Source organism: Thunnus thynnus, chromosome 8, assembly GCF_963924715.1.
Source record: "Thunnus thynnus chromosome 8, fThuThy2.1, whole genome shotgun sequence".
NCBI classification, from domain to species: Eukaryota; Metazoa; Chordata; class Actinopteri; order Scombriformes; family Scombridae; genus Thunnus; species Thunnus thynnus.
In genome coordinates this window covers 11708828-11727183 of record NC_089524.1, presented here as the reverse complement: position 1 = coordinate 11727183, position 18356 = coordinate 11708828, and the positions used below count along the sequence as shown (strand labels likewise).

Genomic DNA, 18356 nt, shown 5'->3' with positions numbered 1-18356 from the left:
AAACGGCTAACGGTCGCTAGCGGTCCCCAGCTAACAGTCCAGTTTGAGCTAAAATGTAAAACGTAACGCAGTAGCGTTATGCTCTTAAAACTCACACTGGTAAAGAAAATACTCTACCAGGTTGGTTACAAACAAAATATATATGCTTCATATTAAACAGCCAAAAATTCATGGAGAATTAATCATGTTTCTCTTCTTTCAGCTTGAATATAATTTCATGGCTGGCCTTCAGCTAAGCTAATAGACACACCTGGGTGTGCTACTAAAATATATGTTTAGATAAACAATGTTTTATCTGTGCAATTAGCTAAATTAAAATGACACAAGTGTTAAAGTATTTTTATTTTACAGGAACAAAGAGGAGAGCAGTCTGGTCTTGAAGTCTTCGGGGTTAAACACCAAGAATAAAAGCAAGTATGGTTCAAGAAGTGCAGGAAATGTGCACATGAAAACCTTATTTGTATGGCACTTATATATTTAAAAAGAAAAAAAAAAAAAAAGTGCTATACCTATATTAACCCAAAGAGACTGATGTAAAATTACCACCCCCTGCAAAAAAAAAAAAAAAAAAAAACCCTGAACATTAAAGATAAACCAACGGAAGCACATAAGGAGTGATTCACATAAAAGCCCATCCAAGTGTGTTTAGAGGGGATTTAAAAGATTAAACTGATTTAGCTAGGGCAACTTCCTCAGAACATGGAGAAAGTGCAGTCACCTTTAAAAGGGATGATGCACCCTTTTAACAGCAGACATTTTGACTTATCAAAAGCAGGAAAAGCACAGGTGGAATTAACACTGATGATGGCTGCATTACACTCGCATTCACTCAGTGACGTAGCTTACTGGGACAATGATACACCATTTACACCTGAGCTTTTCCTGCTTTGACAAGTCAAAATGTCTGCCATGAAAAGGGTCTATTTAGTGGTAAAATGAACAGATTACTTATGAGTTACAGTAGCCTAGTCACACATGAAACTGGCAGTGACCAAACAATTGTTTTCTGGCTAGATTAAAACAAAAATACTTAAAAATGAGACTTTTATACATTTACTCAAGTTCATGCAAGTTAAATCTTTGTCTTCAGCAGACAGAAAATAGCATGTAGAGCTAGAAAACCATACCACTCATCCCTGTAGTTCACATTAAATTCAGGGAAGAATTCACTGACTCCCAATACATCAAGTAATACATCTACAATAACTAGATCTGTACCAAATGACTGAATCAGAACAATGACACAATGTCTTTGTTCCTATCAAAAATCAAAGATATCCTCAGAGTTAAGAGGGCTTTACAAATACTTTCTGAAATGCTCCCCCCATACCTACCTCCAGCAGGCTCTCAAACTTCTACCAGGTGTCCAGGCTTTTTGTGCACTTCACACAGTCAGGTGATCCAGTCCCGATCATCAATCTCAGGTGTTTCTGAGCAGGTAATCAGTGATGTAGTAATTGGCACTTCAGATGTATGTTTCTTTTTCATCTCCACATGTTGTAATTGCAGGATTCTTTTTAAGCAAAGAAAGAGTACAGCAGTTATGCCAAATATTCCCAATGTCCTGACTTCTAGATTCTTTATCCAACAGTTAAATTGTTTAACAACATGAAATGTCGTACGTTTTTGGACTCAACTCTACCTCCATGAGCCTCTGAAGGGTAAAGTTATATATTTGCAACTTTGCTTTTTCTTTTTACACTGCTATTAATGAGTTTTAGGGCTGCAACTAACGATTGTTGTCTATCGATTAATCAGTCAATTATTTTCTCGATTAATCGATCAGTTGTTTGTTCTATAAAATGTCAGAAAATGGTGAAAAATGAGGATCGCTGTTTCCCAAAGCCCAAGATGACGTCCTCAGACGTCTTCTTTTGTCCCGACCAACAGTCCACAACTCAAAGATATTCAGTTTACTATCATAGAAACCAGAAAATATTCACATTTAAGAAGCTGGAACCAGAGAATTTGGACATTTTGTTCTAAAAGAATAATGCCAAACGATTAATTGATTATCAAAATAGCTGTCGATAAATGTGATAGTTGGCAACTAATCGATTAATCGACTAATTGACTAATTGTTGCAGCTCTAGTGAGTTTATTACTTTTAAAGTTAGTTTTTATCTCTTTTTTCCATAGATTTATCTTTTTCTTTATGTAGTTAATATTATTATTATATTTAAACCTTTTCACTCAATATTTACAGAGAGATATCCTTAACATGAAGCCACAACTGTGATTTACACATTTAACTATTGAAAATTTGCCCATCTGATATCACTGTTTAATGGAAAGTTAAAGTTGCCTAGTATGAAAAGACATGTCTCGAGATCATTTTAAAAGTATAAATGCTATCCAGATCAGCAAAATAGAAATTAATTTTATTTTTAATTTGTTTACAACACTAAGTGAGAAAGTATTTATATTTTCTAAATGACTATCTCCGTGCACAGAGCACAAGAAAATGATTAATTTGACCCTCTTTAGACCTGGAATCCTGTGATCCGTGGATCATACAAGGTTGATTTGTTCCCCCTTAAATGTAATGTTTTATATAATTAAATTGAAAGTTTATATCTTTTTCATATTTACTGACTAAACATCTACTTCACCGCATTACATCTGTGAAAACTCTCCACCAGAGGGAGACAAATACTGCAGTGTAGTTTCTCAGCGCTGCGCACATGCTCCCTAGAGATTGTACAGAAAACACACCACGATTGCATCATTTCATTTCCTCATGCCTTATGACGTTAGCAATGCGAAAATAAATGTTATGCAATCTATAAGGTTTCGGGTTTGTTTTGACTTTTGTTGAGAACCTTGCACTTTGTTTCTGTGTAAAGTACAGAACATCTACATTTCCAGGGAAGAAGAGAATGTTATGGATCACTGCGTTAAAGTATTACATTCATAGTAAAGCTGAAACAAGTAGTTGATTAATTGATTGACAAAATTAACATGTTCCACAGTTGATTAATCGTTTGTTTAGTCAAATATTTGGTGGTTCCAGCTATACAATGTAAGAATTTTCTGCCTTTTTTAAAAAAAACAAACTTTGATGTTATTTTAAATTGACAATAAACAAAACATCTGAAGACATCAGCTTGGGCTCTCAAAGCTCGTGATGAGCAGTTTCTACTATTTTTTTGATTTTTTTTTTAATCGATTTAATTAAATAAACTATAGATAAACTGATAAAATAGTTGTACATTGTTAGTTGCATCTCTAAACACTTATTGATGCTGATAGGATTTTATTTTATTCTCGTTTATATTAAGAATAATGTGCTTATTTCCATCTCTGCTCATTGGCTTAAATGTCAGCTTTGGACCAAACCCAGCTGATGTATTTTTAATTTTAACATCACCAGCAATGTTTCTACACAAATCTATTCAACATTATTACAGTCTACACAGCTGCATTTTAACAATACAAAGACAAATCCTAACCAGTATTAGTGTTGAAATGATTCACTGGCATTCAGTTAATTCAGCAGAAATCATTTCATATCTCCAGGGAGATCATGAGGTGGCACACAGGAGCCGCCGCCGCTCTTGCAGCAGGTTGCATCAGTCTCGTCAGAGCGAGCCGGTCTGCTGTGTAGAGCGCCCCCTCGGCAGCTCTCAGCATGACTAATGCAAGGTGAAACCAGTCACATTTCAGTGTGAGGAGACAACTGAGCTCATATTTACCAACAGCCAAGGACATATGTGATGAAGTCAGCTCAGATATCCGTGAGGGTTACTGATAAAGGAATTTACAGCACAGAATCAGAACGGCCTCAACCTTGGTTGAAAGATAAGTGCTGGTTAATGTGAAACTGGTGATACAGGATACAGGAAAGTGTACAAACCAGGGGAAGTACAGTTGTTTTCACTTTTATCACTTTCAGCCTTTCATTCTCTCAGAAACGAAATACAAAAGACGTCACAGTAATCAGACAGACAAGTGTGTAGTTTAAAAGCATTTTATTGCTCTTTTTTTCTTTTTTAGAAAAACAATACAAAATTCTGTAGCAACTGTCATAAATGTTGCCTTGAGTGAACTGCAATCATTCACATGGTACAGTAAAGTGCTTATTTTAAATCAAAATATTTTTTTTGTATTTAAAGGATGTATTTATTTCAAATTTCTTCCCATGAACACAATGAGCTTGGGGTGATTCAGACAGCGTTAAAATCAGGTGTCAACTCTCCAAAAAAAAAAAAAAGAAAGCCTAAGCTTGAGGACTGTTATCAACGTAGAAAGAATCGACATTTCCCCACACCGTGTCCATGAAACGAACTATTTATAAAACATTTGATCAATGTTGCTGGATTGTAAATGCTTTGCCTGTGGGCTACATTCAAATTGTGGGGAGGTTGATGGGACTGTCCATTTGAATGAATGACTGAATTTTAACACTTCCTTTACTTCAAAATGACATACAATATAAAAATTGAGAGGCGTAGGATATCATTTTGTCCCCTTCCCCCCAATAAAAGGCAGTCCAAAAACTACTGCCATTTGACAAAAAGTAGAAATGGTCATGACCAAGAAAACTCGTATTACACCATTCAGGATATTACAGAGTATGGCCAAAGTCTGTGCGTTTTTGAGTATCCAGCCCTATCAAAAAGTAGGGACTAACTTTTATGATGCTCAAAAAAAAAAAAAAAGGGAGAAAAAAGGCAGAATACTGAACTGTATAGGTATTTTCAAAACCCAAAAGATTGCCTTGATCATCAGCTTAATGCTTTTAGATTACTGATAGCAAAGTAGTTTCCCAAATGGAGAAGAAACAGCTGCATACACAAATTCAAGTAAGTCTTATTATAAGACATAAAACCCCATAACGATGCATCTGTAGAAAGGTTGTTTTTTTTTTGTTTTTTTTTCTTAGAACTATTACAGTGTCCTATTATCAGCATAATGGGTCCTTTCACACCAAGAGAACCATTTCCAGAGTACCGTTGCTGCATTGCTGGCAACAGGACATGGACAATCAGAAGATCCCCACTTCTCAGTGATGGATCATGCTCACATGTTCAATGTCATGACTTGAACCCTCTTTGGTGAAATGGCTACAGTGTTGTGAGACCTCATCACCAGTCCATTACCTGTCAGTTTCAGAATGAGCTTTAACTTAATCTGAACCAAAAAAAAAAAAAAAAAAAAAAGTTTTGATTATTGCCAACTCTTGCACATAAAAAAATAAAACTTAAAAACTTGCCTTCACTGGGCATGAACGCTCCAGATCAACTACACAAACTCTCGCCATCTCACCTCATACTCTGAACTTTTTTAAAAACATAAAACATTAAAAAAAACAAAACGTAAGGAAAACATCCGGTGTTTCACCTGAACTCAACAGCACCTGCATGAAAATCACCATGTAGAAAGTAAAAGCTTATTATTAACAGCCATACAAAAAAGGAAAAAAAAAAATATCAGTGTGGCACATTGACATGGAGTTTTCAAACATGAAAAAATAAGGTAAACTTAATACAGCTACACGTTTGTGGAAGACTTTTTTTTGTCATTTTTCTTTTTGTGGAATGTTTTTCCTTTTTTTCAATGTTTCTTTTTGTTTTTTTTGAGAAATCTCCTCTGCCTCTTATTTGTTATGAAAATTTGTAATGTCATTTTGAAAGGGGTGTCTCATCAAAAACAACAATGGTGAACCCTTATAAAGATGATGGTTCAAATAAATGAATCAACAAACGACACTTGGGTCACATTGGCCAAAATGTGCTTTTCAAACCCCGTGAGAGGGGTTCTAACCTTTACTGCCAAAATATTAAAGGTTAATCTAATGCATAAATTGATTTGTAGAAAAAAAAAAAAATTACAAAAAAAAAAATAAAAAAAAATCACAAGTTCTGGTTGTGGCAAGGGGACATGTCATGAACTCTTTACATTGAAAGGAACACTGACCCAATTTCACTTGTGTGGCCATTTAACATAATTAGTCTGTACCAGTATACCAGCTGGCCATTCATCATAACCCAAGTAAAATAGTTTATTCAATACTATTAGACTTGACTGATGTCTCAAACACTGAACGGTGTGGCCACTGATAATTTGGCATATATATTCATATAATATCAAACCGTATGAAACGGTGCAATAGTAAATCATGGCTGGCAGGGAACAGACAAACATTCGCTGCTCTAGGAGCATTAAGTGCATGGCCACCAAGCTGGATGAGTGCGTTTCATCTCTGACCATTTACAGATGAGGCTCAGTTGTGAGGAATTTATCTTAAAATGGAGACCAAAAAAAAAAAAAAAAAATCTTTGAAGAGTCCCCAGCCACACAATGGACCGCACCAGGCACGGACAGCATTGGCTTACAGCCCTTCCAACCCCTTATACTGAATCCCTTCAAGACAGGAACAGCCTTCATCTTGGGATATTGCATAAGCTTGTACGTATCTGCAGATGGGCCATTCATGCATATACATACAGGCAAACATTCCAGATAACTTAATTCACAGTGGATCCAGTTGTAATGTGGGAGCAGCACAACAGGTTGTCCTTTGGTGTCTGAGCTTAGTTTCTTCTGAACTGAGTTGTATGAAAAAAAAAAAAAAAAAACATAACTTAGAAAATACTTCTTTCTTTCTCTCTCTCTCCCCCATATCATTAACACCCCCCTCCCCCCCAACCTGGACGTGCACATATGTGTATTTGCTATTTGCAGGCCCTGGGCTGATGTGCTTCAGAAGTGCTGCAGAAGGGCAGAAGGCATTTTAGAGGAAGAGCTGCGAGCAGCATCTCCCTTTACAGCGAGGCAAGAAAGCCTGAATGGCAGAGGAACCAAGGCCAGCTAAAGTCAGAGAGAGGGGCCAGAATTAGGGAGGGAGAGTATCAGGACAGTCTTAGATCTGGACTTGAATCTTAACGGAAGGTCGGAGGTCCGGGTTGACAAAGTTCAGGCACAATCTCCCACAATAACGAGAGGGGCCAAGAGCTGACGAAGCTCAGCAGCAGAGACTGGCCCTCCCTTGGGTTGGCTGCCTCGCTGCCTGCGCCTGGCCAGCTTGGAGTTGGAAGGAGGAGAGAGGCGCATAGAAGAGCCAGCAGCGGTAACAACAAACGGGGTTTCCTGCTGCTGCTGTTCTTCCATGCCATCCTGTTCAGCCAGCTGCCGGTTCACGGCCATGGCTTTGTCAGCAAAGAATGTCAGATCCCTGGCATTGCTGGTTCTGATGGACAAAAGACAAAAATAGTCAAAACAATGAACAAATTAAATATTAAATATTTCAGATAAAATTGTCAAAAGGTGTGCAGTCTTGTATAACTAACGTCTTCTCACCTTTGATGCAAGATAGATGTTGGCAAAGTGTCAGATATACCCTGAATAAAAAGAAAAGACATGTTAATTAATCAGAGACAAAACCCTTACGTAAACAGAGAAGTCAAAGATATGCAGAAGAAGATCAGAGGTTTTAGACTTACCCCTTGCACCCAGGGGTGTTGTAGCACCTGGCTAGCACTCAGGCGGTTTTTGGCGTCCCGCACCAGAAGTTTGGATATAAGGTCTTTGGCACTTGAGGAGATGTGAGCCCAGTCTTTCTCTGGAAACTCGTATTTTCCTTCCTGGATACTCTCAAACAAAGTGTTCTGGAAATGAACATAAAAAAGACATTTTGGTTTAGGTTTCACTATTGTCTTGTGCAGGATATATAGGAAGTGAACTGAATGTTGTCTCAGAAGAAGAAGTGTGTAAAGGGCCGAACGAATGTGACACATTCTTACCTGGCAGGTGTGGCAGGGCTCCCCTAGTTCCCAGCCACAGTCACCGCCACAGCGGCCTACAAAGGGTGGATAGCCACTCAACATGATGTAGAGGATGACTCCAAGGCTCCACAGGTCACAGCGCTTGTCGTAAATTGTGGCCTCCTCACTGAAGGCCTCAACCACCTCAGGTGCCATATATTCTGCAGAGCCACACTGTGAAAGACAGAGGAACCAAAGTTTGTTAGCCCAGGGATGACAAAAAAAAAAAAAAAAAAAAAAAAAAAAAAAACAGTAACCAAAGCAGAGAAAGAGTACAGAGAAACATAATCTTCTCTCGGTTGCTGCACACATTCCTCAGTTCAGCTGATACCTCGTGGTTGAAAGTGTTAAAGCCTGGGGCCTACACATTTTCTGTGTGGTGGTGGTGGTGGTGAGGGGGCTATGTGACAGTCACATGCTTATCTGCAGTGATGTGTCCATTTTAAAATGCACCATACAGCTTTTCGTAATGTGTTAAGAACGCCTAAGTAGGAACATCGTGTGCAATTACATATCAAGGGTAGAGGAAGGGAGGGCTGTGCTATAAAGAGGCAGGTTAGTGTGGGTAGGCAGCAGCAGTGAGTCACCGCTCTGCCCATCCAACTGCACAGAGCCCAGCCAGAACAGGCTGAGGGCAAGGCTAGACTCAGCTCTGACGGTGCCTTGTTATGTAGCTAGGCAAGAAATTAGGCCAAACACTGAGCAGGGAAAAGAGGATTGGCTGTCCTGTGGAACCAAGACTGGGCTGAGCCCTTGCCGGTTACATAACTTGCAAACACAAACACCAAATGCTGTTTTAATACTTTAGGAACAGAAAAGAGGAGCAGGTCGTTAGTTCAACAGAACACCCAGATATTTGTGGGTAAGACTTTTCATTGTTGCCTCATTCTACTGACTTTAAAACAAGAACATTTGTTATATAGAATATATAGGAATTAAAAACATGTTTCATAGCAAGATTTTGGATTATTTGAGATTTCTAGAGAATATCCCTCCTTTGCTCAATCTGTTTCAAAACTGCAGCCCACAGTAAAGCAAGTTATTTTTTAAGTATTTGTCCACATCGCGGCCTACAGTCTGGCAAAACGCCTCTGGCCTATATCCTCCTTTCCATCTGTGAGCGAGCATGTTTACACTGAGCAGGCGTCTATTGTGTCCTAGTGTCCCAGTACCACATCCCAGCTGTCTCCTAACTCCTCCTCCGCCCTGCTGTACCCTTATGTAATGAAATTTCCTGCACAGGAATCTCTTCTCAGACAAAGCTGCTTCTGTCGGAGAGAAAACCCCAACCCCCAACAACATCACGTCTGGGACGACTGCCTCCACAGACAAGCCCCCAGGATCGAGGCCAAATGCAGCTACCACACACACAAATAAATGACACAAGTGCAAAGGATATTTTTGCATACCAAGGTGCCCTAAAATGAGAGGAAAGGTGATAGTTGCGCTATCAAAAGCAGCTATCAAAGCTAATCTTGTTTCAAAGCCACCCGAACACCACCAATAAGACCAGTCAGGGTAAAGATAGCCAGTGCAGGACCGCCTGCAACGGCCACTGATAAGAGCTGGGAGGGGGGGGCAGAGAAATAACATATCATGGCTCTCTGGTACAGCCTCTTATGGCTGTGTTGCAAATACCTTGAGAACTTGCATCAGTCACAGCCTCAAAGCTTCCTGCAAGCTGTAGATAGCTGCTGATCAGCTGCTGCTGTTAACGCAGGATTTGTTGCTATTGCAACCTGGGGCTTTCCTGAAACCATGTGACTAGTCAGACCATATTGACACCACTGATGACACACACCTCTGCTGTTTGTAAACTTCAGGATTATCTGAAGAGGCTTACAGGAAGACGACCTGTTCTGTCGTCATGCAGCTGCACCTGCATCTGCGACAAGAGTAGCAGTTCCTTGATTTTTTTTTTTTACCGTCTAAGCTGCTTGTATGTGGCACCTTCATCTTGAGTTCCACACTGTACATGAGCTTTGACATTTGAGCAGTCAGATTTATTTCATGCCGAACTGACAGACAGTCAGTCACTCGTGCAGAGTTCTTAGTAAACTAAAATTAGCTCTTTCATAGAAAGGTCCCTCTCCTATTCCCTGTGTCCCCTGTGACACTAGTTTATACTAGAGAGCACAAAAACATCCACACTAAACATACATTTTTAACAGCCCTTGGATAAAGTTGATTTACATAAGCAATAAATGCAACAGCACATCATATTGTGCAACAGCAACTGTAGGAATGTGGGTGACTGAGGGGGGCCGGGTGAGAGTGCCAAAGAGATGAAAATCAGATAACATTGTTCCTGTGATCAAGGCAAAGAAAACAAGCCAAAGCGCATGAGCAGACTGGGGTATTTGTCCCTCCCAGTTGCCCTCCCCCTCCCACTGGTCTAGCCAATCACATCTCAGTTGCTAGGTATAGGGGGAAAAGACTAAATTTTCTAGAACAAACCATGTGCATAGCCTTTGTATAAAGAACATAAAGGAAACGCAGAGCAGCACAAGCATGGCTGGGGCCACTGGGCGGAGACTATAAGCAGAGAGGGTGGATGTTTTTCTCTCTCATACCAGAGCAAAAAGGGAAATAGGGCAGAGATTGTGTTTTGATTTCATTGTAACCCTTCTTCATACCACAGGACATGGCCTTGTACAAGTCACAATGTGCTCCCTCCAGTCTTATTTTATTCCAAGGCTAGCACATTGTGTCCTATCCTCAGGCATTTTACTTTTCTTCCACTGAAATCTTTGCATTGGATTAAGTCTTGTGTTTGTGTACAAATTAGATTCATTGCACAACAAGACATGACTTGAGGATATGATTTAGAGGCTGGACAAATAATTAAAAACAGCAGATAAACTAATGGGTACACCCCACTTCAAAACACACACACACAGTTATTTCTGCTGAACATCAAGTTCATGTAGACTAAACACGTGAGGCCTCTTGGCCCCCAAAACCAACTGCCTTTCACATAGTCCTGGGATGATCTCCCCCATCCATTAGTTGTGTTAAAGGAAGATGAAGTTACAAGTGTTGAAAACCCCCCACCCACCACCGCCACATTCCTGCAGGCTAAACTGCTCTGTGTCACCTGCTCCAATCCATCTATGCAACCAACAGACAGTATGTGTTGACAAAAGTAAAAAGCGGGCCAGGTCAACTTTACCATTCTTCTTTGAGGTTGCAAGTGTCCCGCTTTTCTGGAAGCTACTCTAAGGTATTGCTTTGTGTTGTGACGTTAGCATGAGGGTTAAACAATCATAACCCCCAAACTCATGGGCCTCAATATTTGCAACTGATAAGCAACAGGACGTGGACATTAAACTGAGGGATATCTTTCCAAGTTTTGCTGATACCATAGCATGATAAGGAAATGTAAAAGCTGCCAGGAAAGGAAGCAAAATATGTCATAATTTCAAAGAAACTGCCCAACACTGAACTACCTTAACCTCAAACAATATTTTCCCTCTTCCAATCAGCGAGCTGTGCTGCGGCTAACGCCACCGAGGATTGCCCAATAGACAGCCAGCCAGCTTGACTTGATAACGACATTGTTTTACAGCCTGAAAGCACCCTGCTTATCCACAACAAGATGACAAGTCACTGTATAGGGAAAAGCAATCAAGACCATATGAAAGATTAACCTCTTCCAAGATTTGAATGACTATAGTCATACACTGCAACCCCACATTTCCCCTTCAATAGCACGTTGCCACTGTCATTTATAAAAGTTGTTTAAATGTTTTGGAAAAGACAAGAACAAAAGGCTGGTGAACTTACAGGAGTTAGGAGCTCAGGGGTGGAGATGGGTGAGCTGTCACTGTTCAGCTTGATCCCACTGCCCAAGTCAAAGTCACAAATCTTGACAGGTGAAATCTGACAAAGAGATACAAGTTCAGAATAATTAAAGATTCACTTAAACAGTGTTTACTCCATTAATATAACTGTGGGGCAAGAGGCCTTTGTGACCATTTATCTTTACCAAGGTTGATATCATCTTAAACCGACTTATCATTCTTTATCACTACGTTAGTTGCCCTTTGAACGAACTGAGCTTTAACATGTTTGCAGTAAACTCACCTTGTCTGCACTCTCACAGAGGATGTTTTCAGGCTTCAGGTCCCTGTGTGCCATTCCTGAAAATAAATAAACAAGGAATCAGTCACTTTTCTTTAGTAGGATCTGCACAGTCCTGGGATCAAGTGAATACCTTTGCAAACAAACAAACAAACAAACAAAAAAAAACAACAACTAGTAAGCCAATTAAAAGGTCTCTGTGCCTGGACCAATGTTAACAAGACAACATAATGCAAATGTGTTCCATTATAGCTTGAGGAAACAAGTGTGTTGATTTTTAACTGCTGTATTAAAACCCATGTCATGGTACATATCCACCCTTGGTGTTGATGAGTCCACTTTTGGTGTTCATGAGTAGAAGTAAAATTGCGCTTTTATATGAGCGGTCTTACCTTTGTTATGCAGGAAATCCAGAGCGCTGGCAATGTCCTGCACGACAACACTGGCTTCCTGCTCACTGAAGTGCCGTCTCTTGTGAATGTGTGCCAAGATGGACCCTAATAGTGGGGGAAAAAAAATTAAGAGTAGATCAGCTTTATTTACAAGCAAAGAGTACAGAATGAATGCCTTCCCACACACTGACACAAACTGGCTACAGACTAGAGACGGGGTGCATGCATTACTGGAATGTTTAAAAATAAACAAAGGGATATGATGCCGGCATCCTGCAGCAGCTATAATTCACTAACCTCCTCTAAGCTTCTCAAACACCAGGTAGAATTTGTCTTCCTCTTCAAAGAACTCCACCAGCTCCAGGATGTTACTTCAGAAAAGAAAAAAAAAAGCAGTGTGAGCCATGTCATCTAGCACCTTCTGACTGAATTTCATGTGATTTCTGCACTAAGAGGGGATAAGGAGCTTCAAAATCAAGCGTAGCAAGCCTAACAGAATAAGATACAGCACTAATTGGTCTATTCAGTCTGCAGTACTGTCTCCATACATTCAATAGGTGTCATTATGTTCAGTTGGTCATGACAGAGGGATGTTACCTGTGTCCCTGGCACTGATAGAGCATCTCAACCTCACGGAAGACACGGCTGCGGCTGTGACCTGGTCTTTTCTCAATGATCTGGAAAAGAACAACATTATGGTTAAGTCATACTGTCTAAAAAAGGGGCCTACTAAACAAATGAGTCACTTCCATCTCCTACACAGCAGCAGAGTGTAGGATAATTCTTGTAGCAGAAAAAACACTGAGGTCACTTGAGTTAATATTTGGGTCAGGCCATCCCCTCACACTGCACCACAAAACCCCACCCATGGCTCTGTTTACCTTAGACATGGCTGTATAGCATAGATTACATATTCCATATATACAGTAACCTGTAACTGGTTTTCTTCCAGACCAGGCCTGTATTTTTCCTACTTGCCAACCTCTATCCCACCCTGTGACAAAGTTCCAAAGATAGTTTAACCTACTTTCGATGCTGCCTGCCAAACCAAGACAGAGCAGAATGAGAATGAAACAAGTCACAACATCTCTATATTTAGCTTTCATGTGTGACCCATATTTATATCGTAAGTGCTCCTAAGGAGCTATGAGTGTTCCTTTTGAAACATCCCATGAGCTAATCCAAAAACTGTTTACGATAAAAAAAAATACTCTCTAAATATAACTTTGTGCTGCCTGGAACTAAACCACTGAGGGGCCCACCAGCTGCACGATGCCCTGCCAAGAGACAGAAAGATAGACTGCTGACACCAAAGCAAAAGGCCTGAATTTTCCAGTCCTGGTCGGTTATTGTCTGCTTGGGAGGCTGTGCATGTTTCTCTTCCTGGTAGCTGGATTACAGCTGCTATTGAAGCCCAGTGGGGCCAGAGTTGCAGTGTGTGTCTAGGATTAATGCACAGACAAGAGGCCTGTGAGCAGTCCAAAGCCCCTTGCACTGTTCCAGCCTGAGTCAGCAGCACAAACGGCCCCCAACCAGCTCACTTTCTCGTGATCACAACACAAACGTCCCACCCTGATAATGACATTTGCAGATAAAAAAAGAAATGGCACAACATTGCTGACAAATGCCCTGACAACATGATAAGAGGGTGCACAAAAGTGCTAGATTTATGGTTGTTTATCCAAATCACAGATCAGAATCGGCCTGCTGAAGAACAAGGCTTCACCGACTCGCACTGCAGGCTCAAACATCAATCCAGGGTTGTGAAATAATATATTTAAGGAGAGGATTTGTTTGGAAACTAAAGCTTCAGATAGGCATGCACTGCACAGCCCTCTGCTCGCCCTTGGTGCCGAGGCTTTTGTTGCAACTGCAACACAAGAAGCCCACACATGCAACTCACCCCCGTCTGGAGGGGGAGGGGAGAGGCAGGACATCTGGCAGGAGAAGTCTGAGCCCTGTCCGACTCTTAAATGACCTCCAATAACCGCCTACCCTTGTGCCTCCTCCCCCAGAATTGCAATGTCCCAAGGGATCTACCAAACCACCCCAGAGTAAACAATACCAACAGATTTATGATCACATGACTGAATCTGAAATATTATGAAATTAAGTATTTGGTATGATGTGGGGAACTAGCCTTTAACCATCATCACTTTGTTTCAGACTCAAAAAGAATTAAACTACAAATATGGATTAATTAAAAAAGTAAAAAATAGCTGTGTTTGTGCAATGTCCCAATGGGATTAGTGGGTTAAGTGCCAAGAGTTCATAAAAAGAAAAACAAGCTTCTGCCACTTCTACTTTTCTGTACTACAGCAAAGAAAAACATTTCACAAAACGTTTTGTTCCCTAAAATGAGGAAATAAGCATTATACATCAAGCATAAAAGGAAGTCCCCATGAGTCAAGGCATGTATTCACAAATCTGCTCCCCCCACTTGGAGAGGGAGAGAGGGGGGGGGAGAGAGAAATAGAGAGAGAGAAATAGAGAGAGAAATAGAGAGAGAGAGAGAGAGAGAGAGAAATAGAGAGAGAGAGAGAGAGAGGAAAAAAAGAGCATAACTATACTGAGTAAGAAGGAGAACAAAGCAATGTAAACACCCTGGGTCACAACCCTCACCCAGCGCCCCTCCTTCCTCTCTATATGTGGGTTTTGTTTTGGCACAGTTAGCAGTACACAATGTTCCCACTACGAGCGTCCTCTATACGCAATAGGAGTAGAGAGAAGGGGTGGGTATATCCCTCCCTGCTCTGTGATAGGCTGAAAAACTGTAAAAACAGTGAGGGGAAGTGTCTGCTAACAGCAGCTGGTGCTGCACACTCAAATGAAAAAAAAAAGAAAAAAAAGGCACAGCAGTAGCACAACACAGAGCCTGCAGACATCCACTCTACAGAGCTGAACTAAGGGAAAAAAGAAAGTCGTATCCTGCCCCGGGACCAGAACTTTCCTCAACAAGATTTCTAAAGAATGACCTGTAAAAGGAAGGCAATATGGATACAATGGGGCACATCCTGTAGCCTAGTTTTCTTCGTTTTAGCTATTCAGGAGCACGTAATGGCACAGAGTTCCACCGTGTTCAAAGGCATTTCATTACGCAATTCACATCTCAAAGTTAATCATGGAAGTAACCAAACACAGTCCTAGAAATCTAGCATCTTGATATTCATCACTAGCTACAGAGCTCAACACTGGCAGCAGGAGGGTGTTATGTGGCAAGGCTACATTCACAGACTCCTGAGATAGGAGCACCGACATGTGGGAATCAAGACTCCATGCACTATGCTAATGTTTTCAAATATATCACAGGCATCTAAGAAGTGTGAGAGAATGTCTTACCTTGACAGCATACTCTTTGTTGGTGATGAGGTTGATGCATGTTTGCACCCTAGCATAGGCGCCCTCTCCTAGTACCTCTTCCTGAAGTCTATAGACATCTGTAGCAGAGAGTTTAAGAGGTTATTAATTCAATTCAAGCAGTAGACTGTCAATAGTTGATACAAATAACATTTTATGAAGAGCTTTTATAACACCAATATAATTATATTGGAAAAAGAGGTTTTTACCCTCGAATCGTCCAGAGAAACTGTCAGTTGCCCGGCAACGCTTTTTCTTCTTGTTTCTCTTCTTGGCATCGGGGATGTCAATAGGCTGGCTGGAGGGCATGTCTGTCAAAGTAGGAGCGAATACATTACCATGTGCTAGTGTGAAAAAAACAAAGCGCAACAAGTGCTAAAAAAGGGAAAACAAAATTTAAGGGCAACAACAATGTTTTTGTTCAGAGTTAATTTGTTGCCAAGTTGTTAGAAGAGGCAGTGCAGAAACTAGCCACAGTGAATTAACTAGGTTGTTATGGATTTCATTGACAACACCCAGATAAGAGTGTTGTAAAGACAGAAGTTAAGGTTTTCAAAATACCCACCGTGTCTTGGGGAAGAATCAAAATTAAATGTTGAATCAATAAGATGGGATCCATTTTTAGTGAAGTCATCTGACTCAAAGGGATTTTGGCCCTGGAAGGTAATAACAAATATACTTGTTAAAAAAAGGCATACAATCTTATCAGTAACCTATTCAGCTGAGAGGATTGTTAGTCATAGATGATAAGAGCCTTATGTATCTCCCATCCTGCAACCATTAACTGAAAATGGACTGGGAAAAGGGTGAAGGGCAGAATATTTCAAAAACAACCATAAACTTAATGCATATAATACAATACTCCATCCTCATAATGTATGCATAGATGACTGCAGTGAACACCCGACTACAGCAGCTCTTCAACTCTTAACTGCCATGCATTCAAGTGATAAGTTACTTTCATTAACTGCACATTCACGTGTCAACCATCCACATGGTATGTTTGTCAGCCATAAGATGTGGGAGAGCAACAGATGTGTTTATATATAGCAAGGTGAGGTCCCCTCTCACATATGCAGACAAACGTGCTCTGATTATAGAGACTAGGCAAAGGACATTAAAAGAAGCTCTGCATTTTCCTTCAACTATGTCAAACTCACCTTGAAAGAGCGATGGAAACCAGTGACTTCGGTGATCTTATTTTGCACCATTTTGCTTCGATTTGGGGTAATTTTTTTGGAGGATGTGCGGCGGCAGTGGTTTTTGGGTTATCAATTTGCACTTCTCCGAAACAGAAAGTCGTTTCAGAGAGAGTCGCAAGTGATCACACTGCGCTGGCTGGTCAGCTTGCTGCGGCGCTTTAAACGGGAGCCCTGTGGACAATGCATAGACACCGCAGCGTTATAACCCCCATTAATAAAGCAAATCATTAAAAAAAACCCGCTGTACTCGGTGACACACAGACTAGAATAGTAACTTATAGAGTTCAACCTAGTTTAAAAGAATACTTAGAATCAAATACACCAGACTATGGCAGACAAGCTAACATTCGTCACAAGTTAATGGTGCAATAAAAACAATCAGAGTGCAACAACAGCTAACGATAGAGCCGCCCACGTTTATCTTTACAGATAGTGTTAGTTAGAATTGTCACAGCAATTTCAATTAGCCAAGTTAAGAGCATACAATGTAAAAAAAGTTATTATATTGTTACAGTTCGACAAAGATAAGCAGATATACCCGAAAGCCACGCTGTATTCCGTTTAACAGTTGAGCTAACGGCTGCTACAACAGCCACACAGAAGCTAACATTAGCTAACATTAAAATGCTCGCAAGTCATAACGGTCAGCTCGCGACCAGTGTTCACGAGCTGACCGTTGACAGATTTAACTTTTAACGTCAGATAACAAAGGCAGCGACCGTTAACGCTAACGTAACTGTAGTGTCGCAAGAAAAGACGGTTAAATTCGCCTTTACTAAGTTGCTTTAAAAAAAAGTTGCGATAGCTATTTTAAAAACAACTTTTTTTTTTACTCACCCCGTTGTTAATTTTACAGCTCCAGTGTTAGCGTCGTGATTTGGCCCACTGCTTCAACAGCCGCAGAGGACGGTCGAGGGGGAAACGCCTGATAGGATGAGCGTGGAAGGTGGCTGGAAAGCAGCAGCGTAGGTGTTTTTATAACCTCCCGACTGACTCCTCCTCGTCTCCGCCCTCCTCTGAACCGCATCAACAGACGAGATGCGTCACGTGGTTTCTAGAAAGAGACACGGCGGCTGCGTCCCATTTCGTGTCGCTACAAGGTACTTAACCACTTCACACAGTAAGAAGTGTAAACGACCGCTCTACGAGATGCATAAGACATCAAATCCAACACAAAATAATGATATATGTAATTTAGATGCTTAATATTGCCTGAAATTAAAATTTCAGGAAAAAATCCAGGGAACAAAGTCGTGAGTGCACTCGAAATGGTACCAGCCCAGTGTGCTGTGTTTTGTTTGAGGCACCTCGACGGGATGAAATGGCGAGTACGTGCATATCAGCACAACTTGCACGTACGACTGTTGTGATGAAAGTGGATCTCAATGCAGGTGCAGAGAGATGCGACATGTAAATACACAAGATCCTCCAGTTTTCATCATGACGGCGTTGCAATCAAAATCATTGTTTATGCCGCCGTCACTAAACGTCCTTATAAATTTCTCAGCTTTGTGCCATATTAAACATATAAACAATGAGTGTGAGCAGATACACAG

At 40.6% G+C, this 18356-nt stretch overlaps 1 protein-coding gene and 1 long non-coding RNA gene across 2 annotated transcripts; one reads left to right on the top strand and one right to left on the bottom strand.

Moving 5' to 3' along the window:
* Positions 1-11: 11 nt before the first annotated feature.
* LOC137187544 (uncharacterized) lies at positions 12-4217 on the top strand. The gene is made up of 2 exons (XR_010929234.1): positions 12-120; positions 352-4217. It is a non-coding gene; the product is annotated as an uncharacterized lncRNA (long non-coding RNA).
* mknk2b (MAPK interacting serine/threonine kinase 2b) lies at positions 3957-17780 on the bottom strand. Its single transcript, XM_067596500.1, has 14 exons — positions 17638-17780; positions 16759-16971; positions 16164-16254; positions 15808-15909; positions 15581-15678; positions 12839-12918; positions 12539-12612; positions 12242-12346; positions 11853-11908; positions 11553-11648; positions 7746-7940; positions 7446-7610; positions 7303-7343; positions 3957-7192 (listed from the first exon to the last, which is right to left on the bottom strand). The coding sequence occupies exons 2-14, from the start codon at positions 16807-16809 to the stop codon at positions 6919-6921; spliced, it is 1428 nt and encodes a 475-aa protein (XP_067452601.1). The 5' UTR covers positions 16810-16971; positions 17638-17780; the 3' UTR covers positions 3957-6918.
* Between the last annotated feature and the right edge of the window lie 576 nt (positions 17781-18356).

Bases quoted from the DNA above. Each gene is read 5' to 3' on its own strand.
- mknk2b (XM_067596500.1), bottom strand. From the start codon at position 16,809: ATGGTGCAAAATAAGATCACCGAAGTCACTGGTTTCCATCGCTCTTTC. The intron at 12,919-15,580 runs GTAAGACATTCT...GTTCTTTTCCAG, and splicing joins ACAAAGAGTATGCTGTCAAG to ATCATTGAGAAAAGACCAGG. The intron at 11,909-12,241 runs GTAAGACCGCTC...ATTTATTTTCAG, and splicing joins GGATTTCCTGCATAACAAAG to GAATGGCACACAGGGACCTG.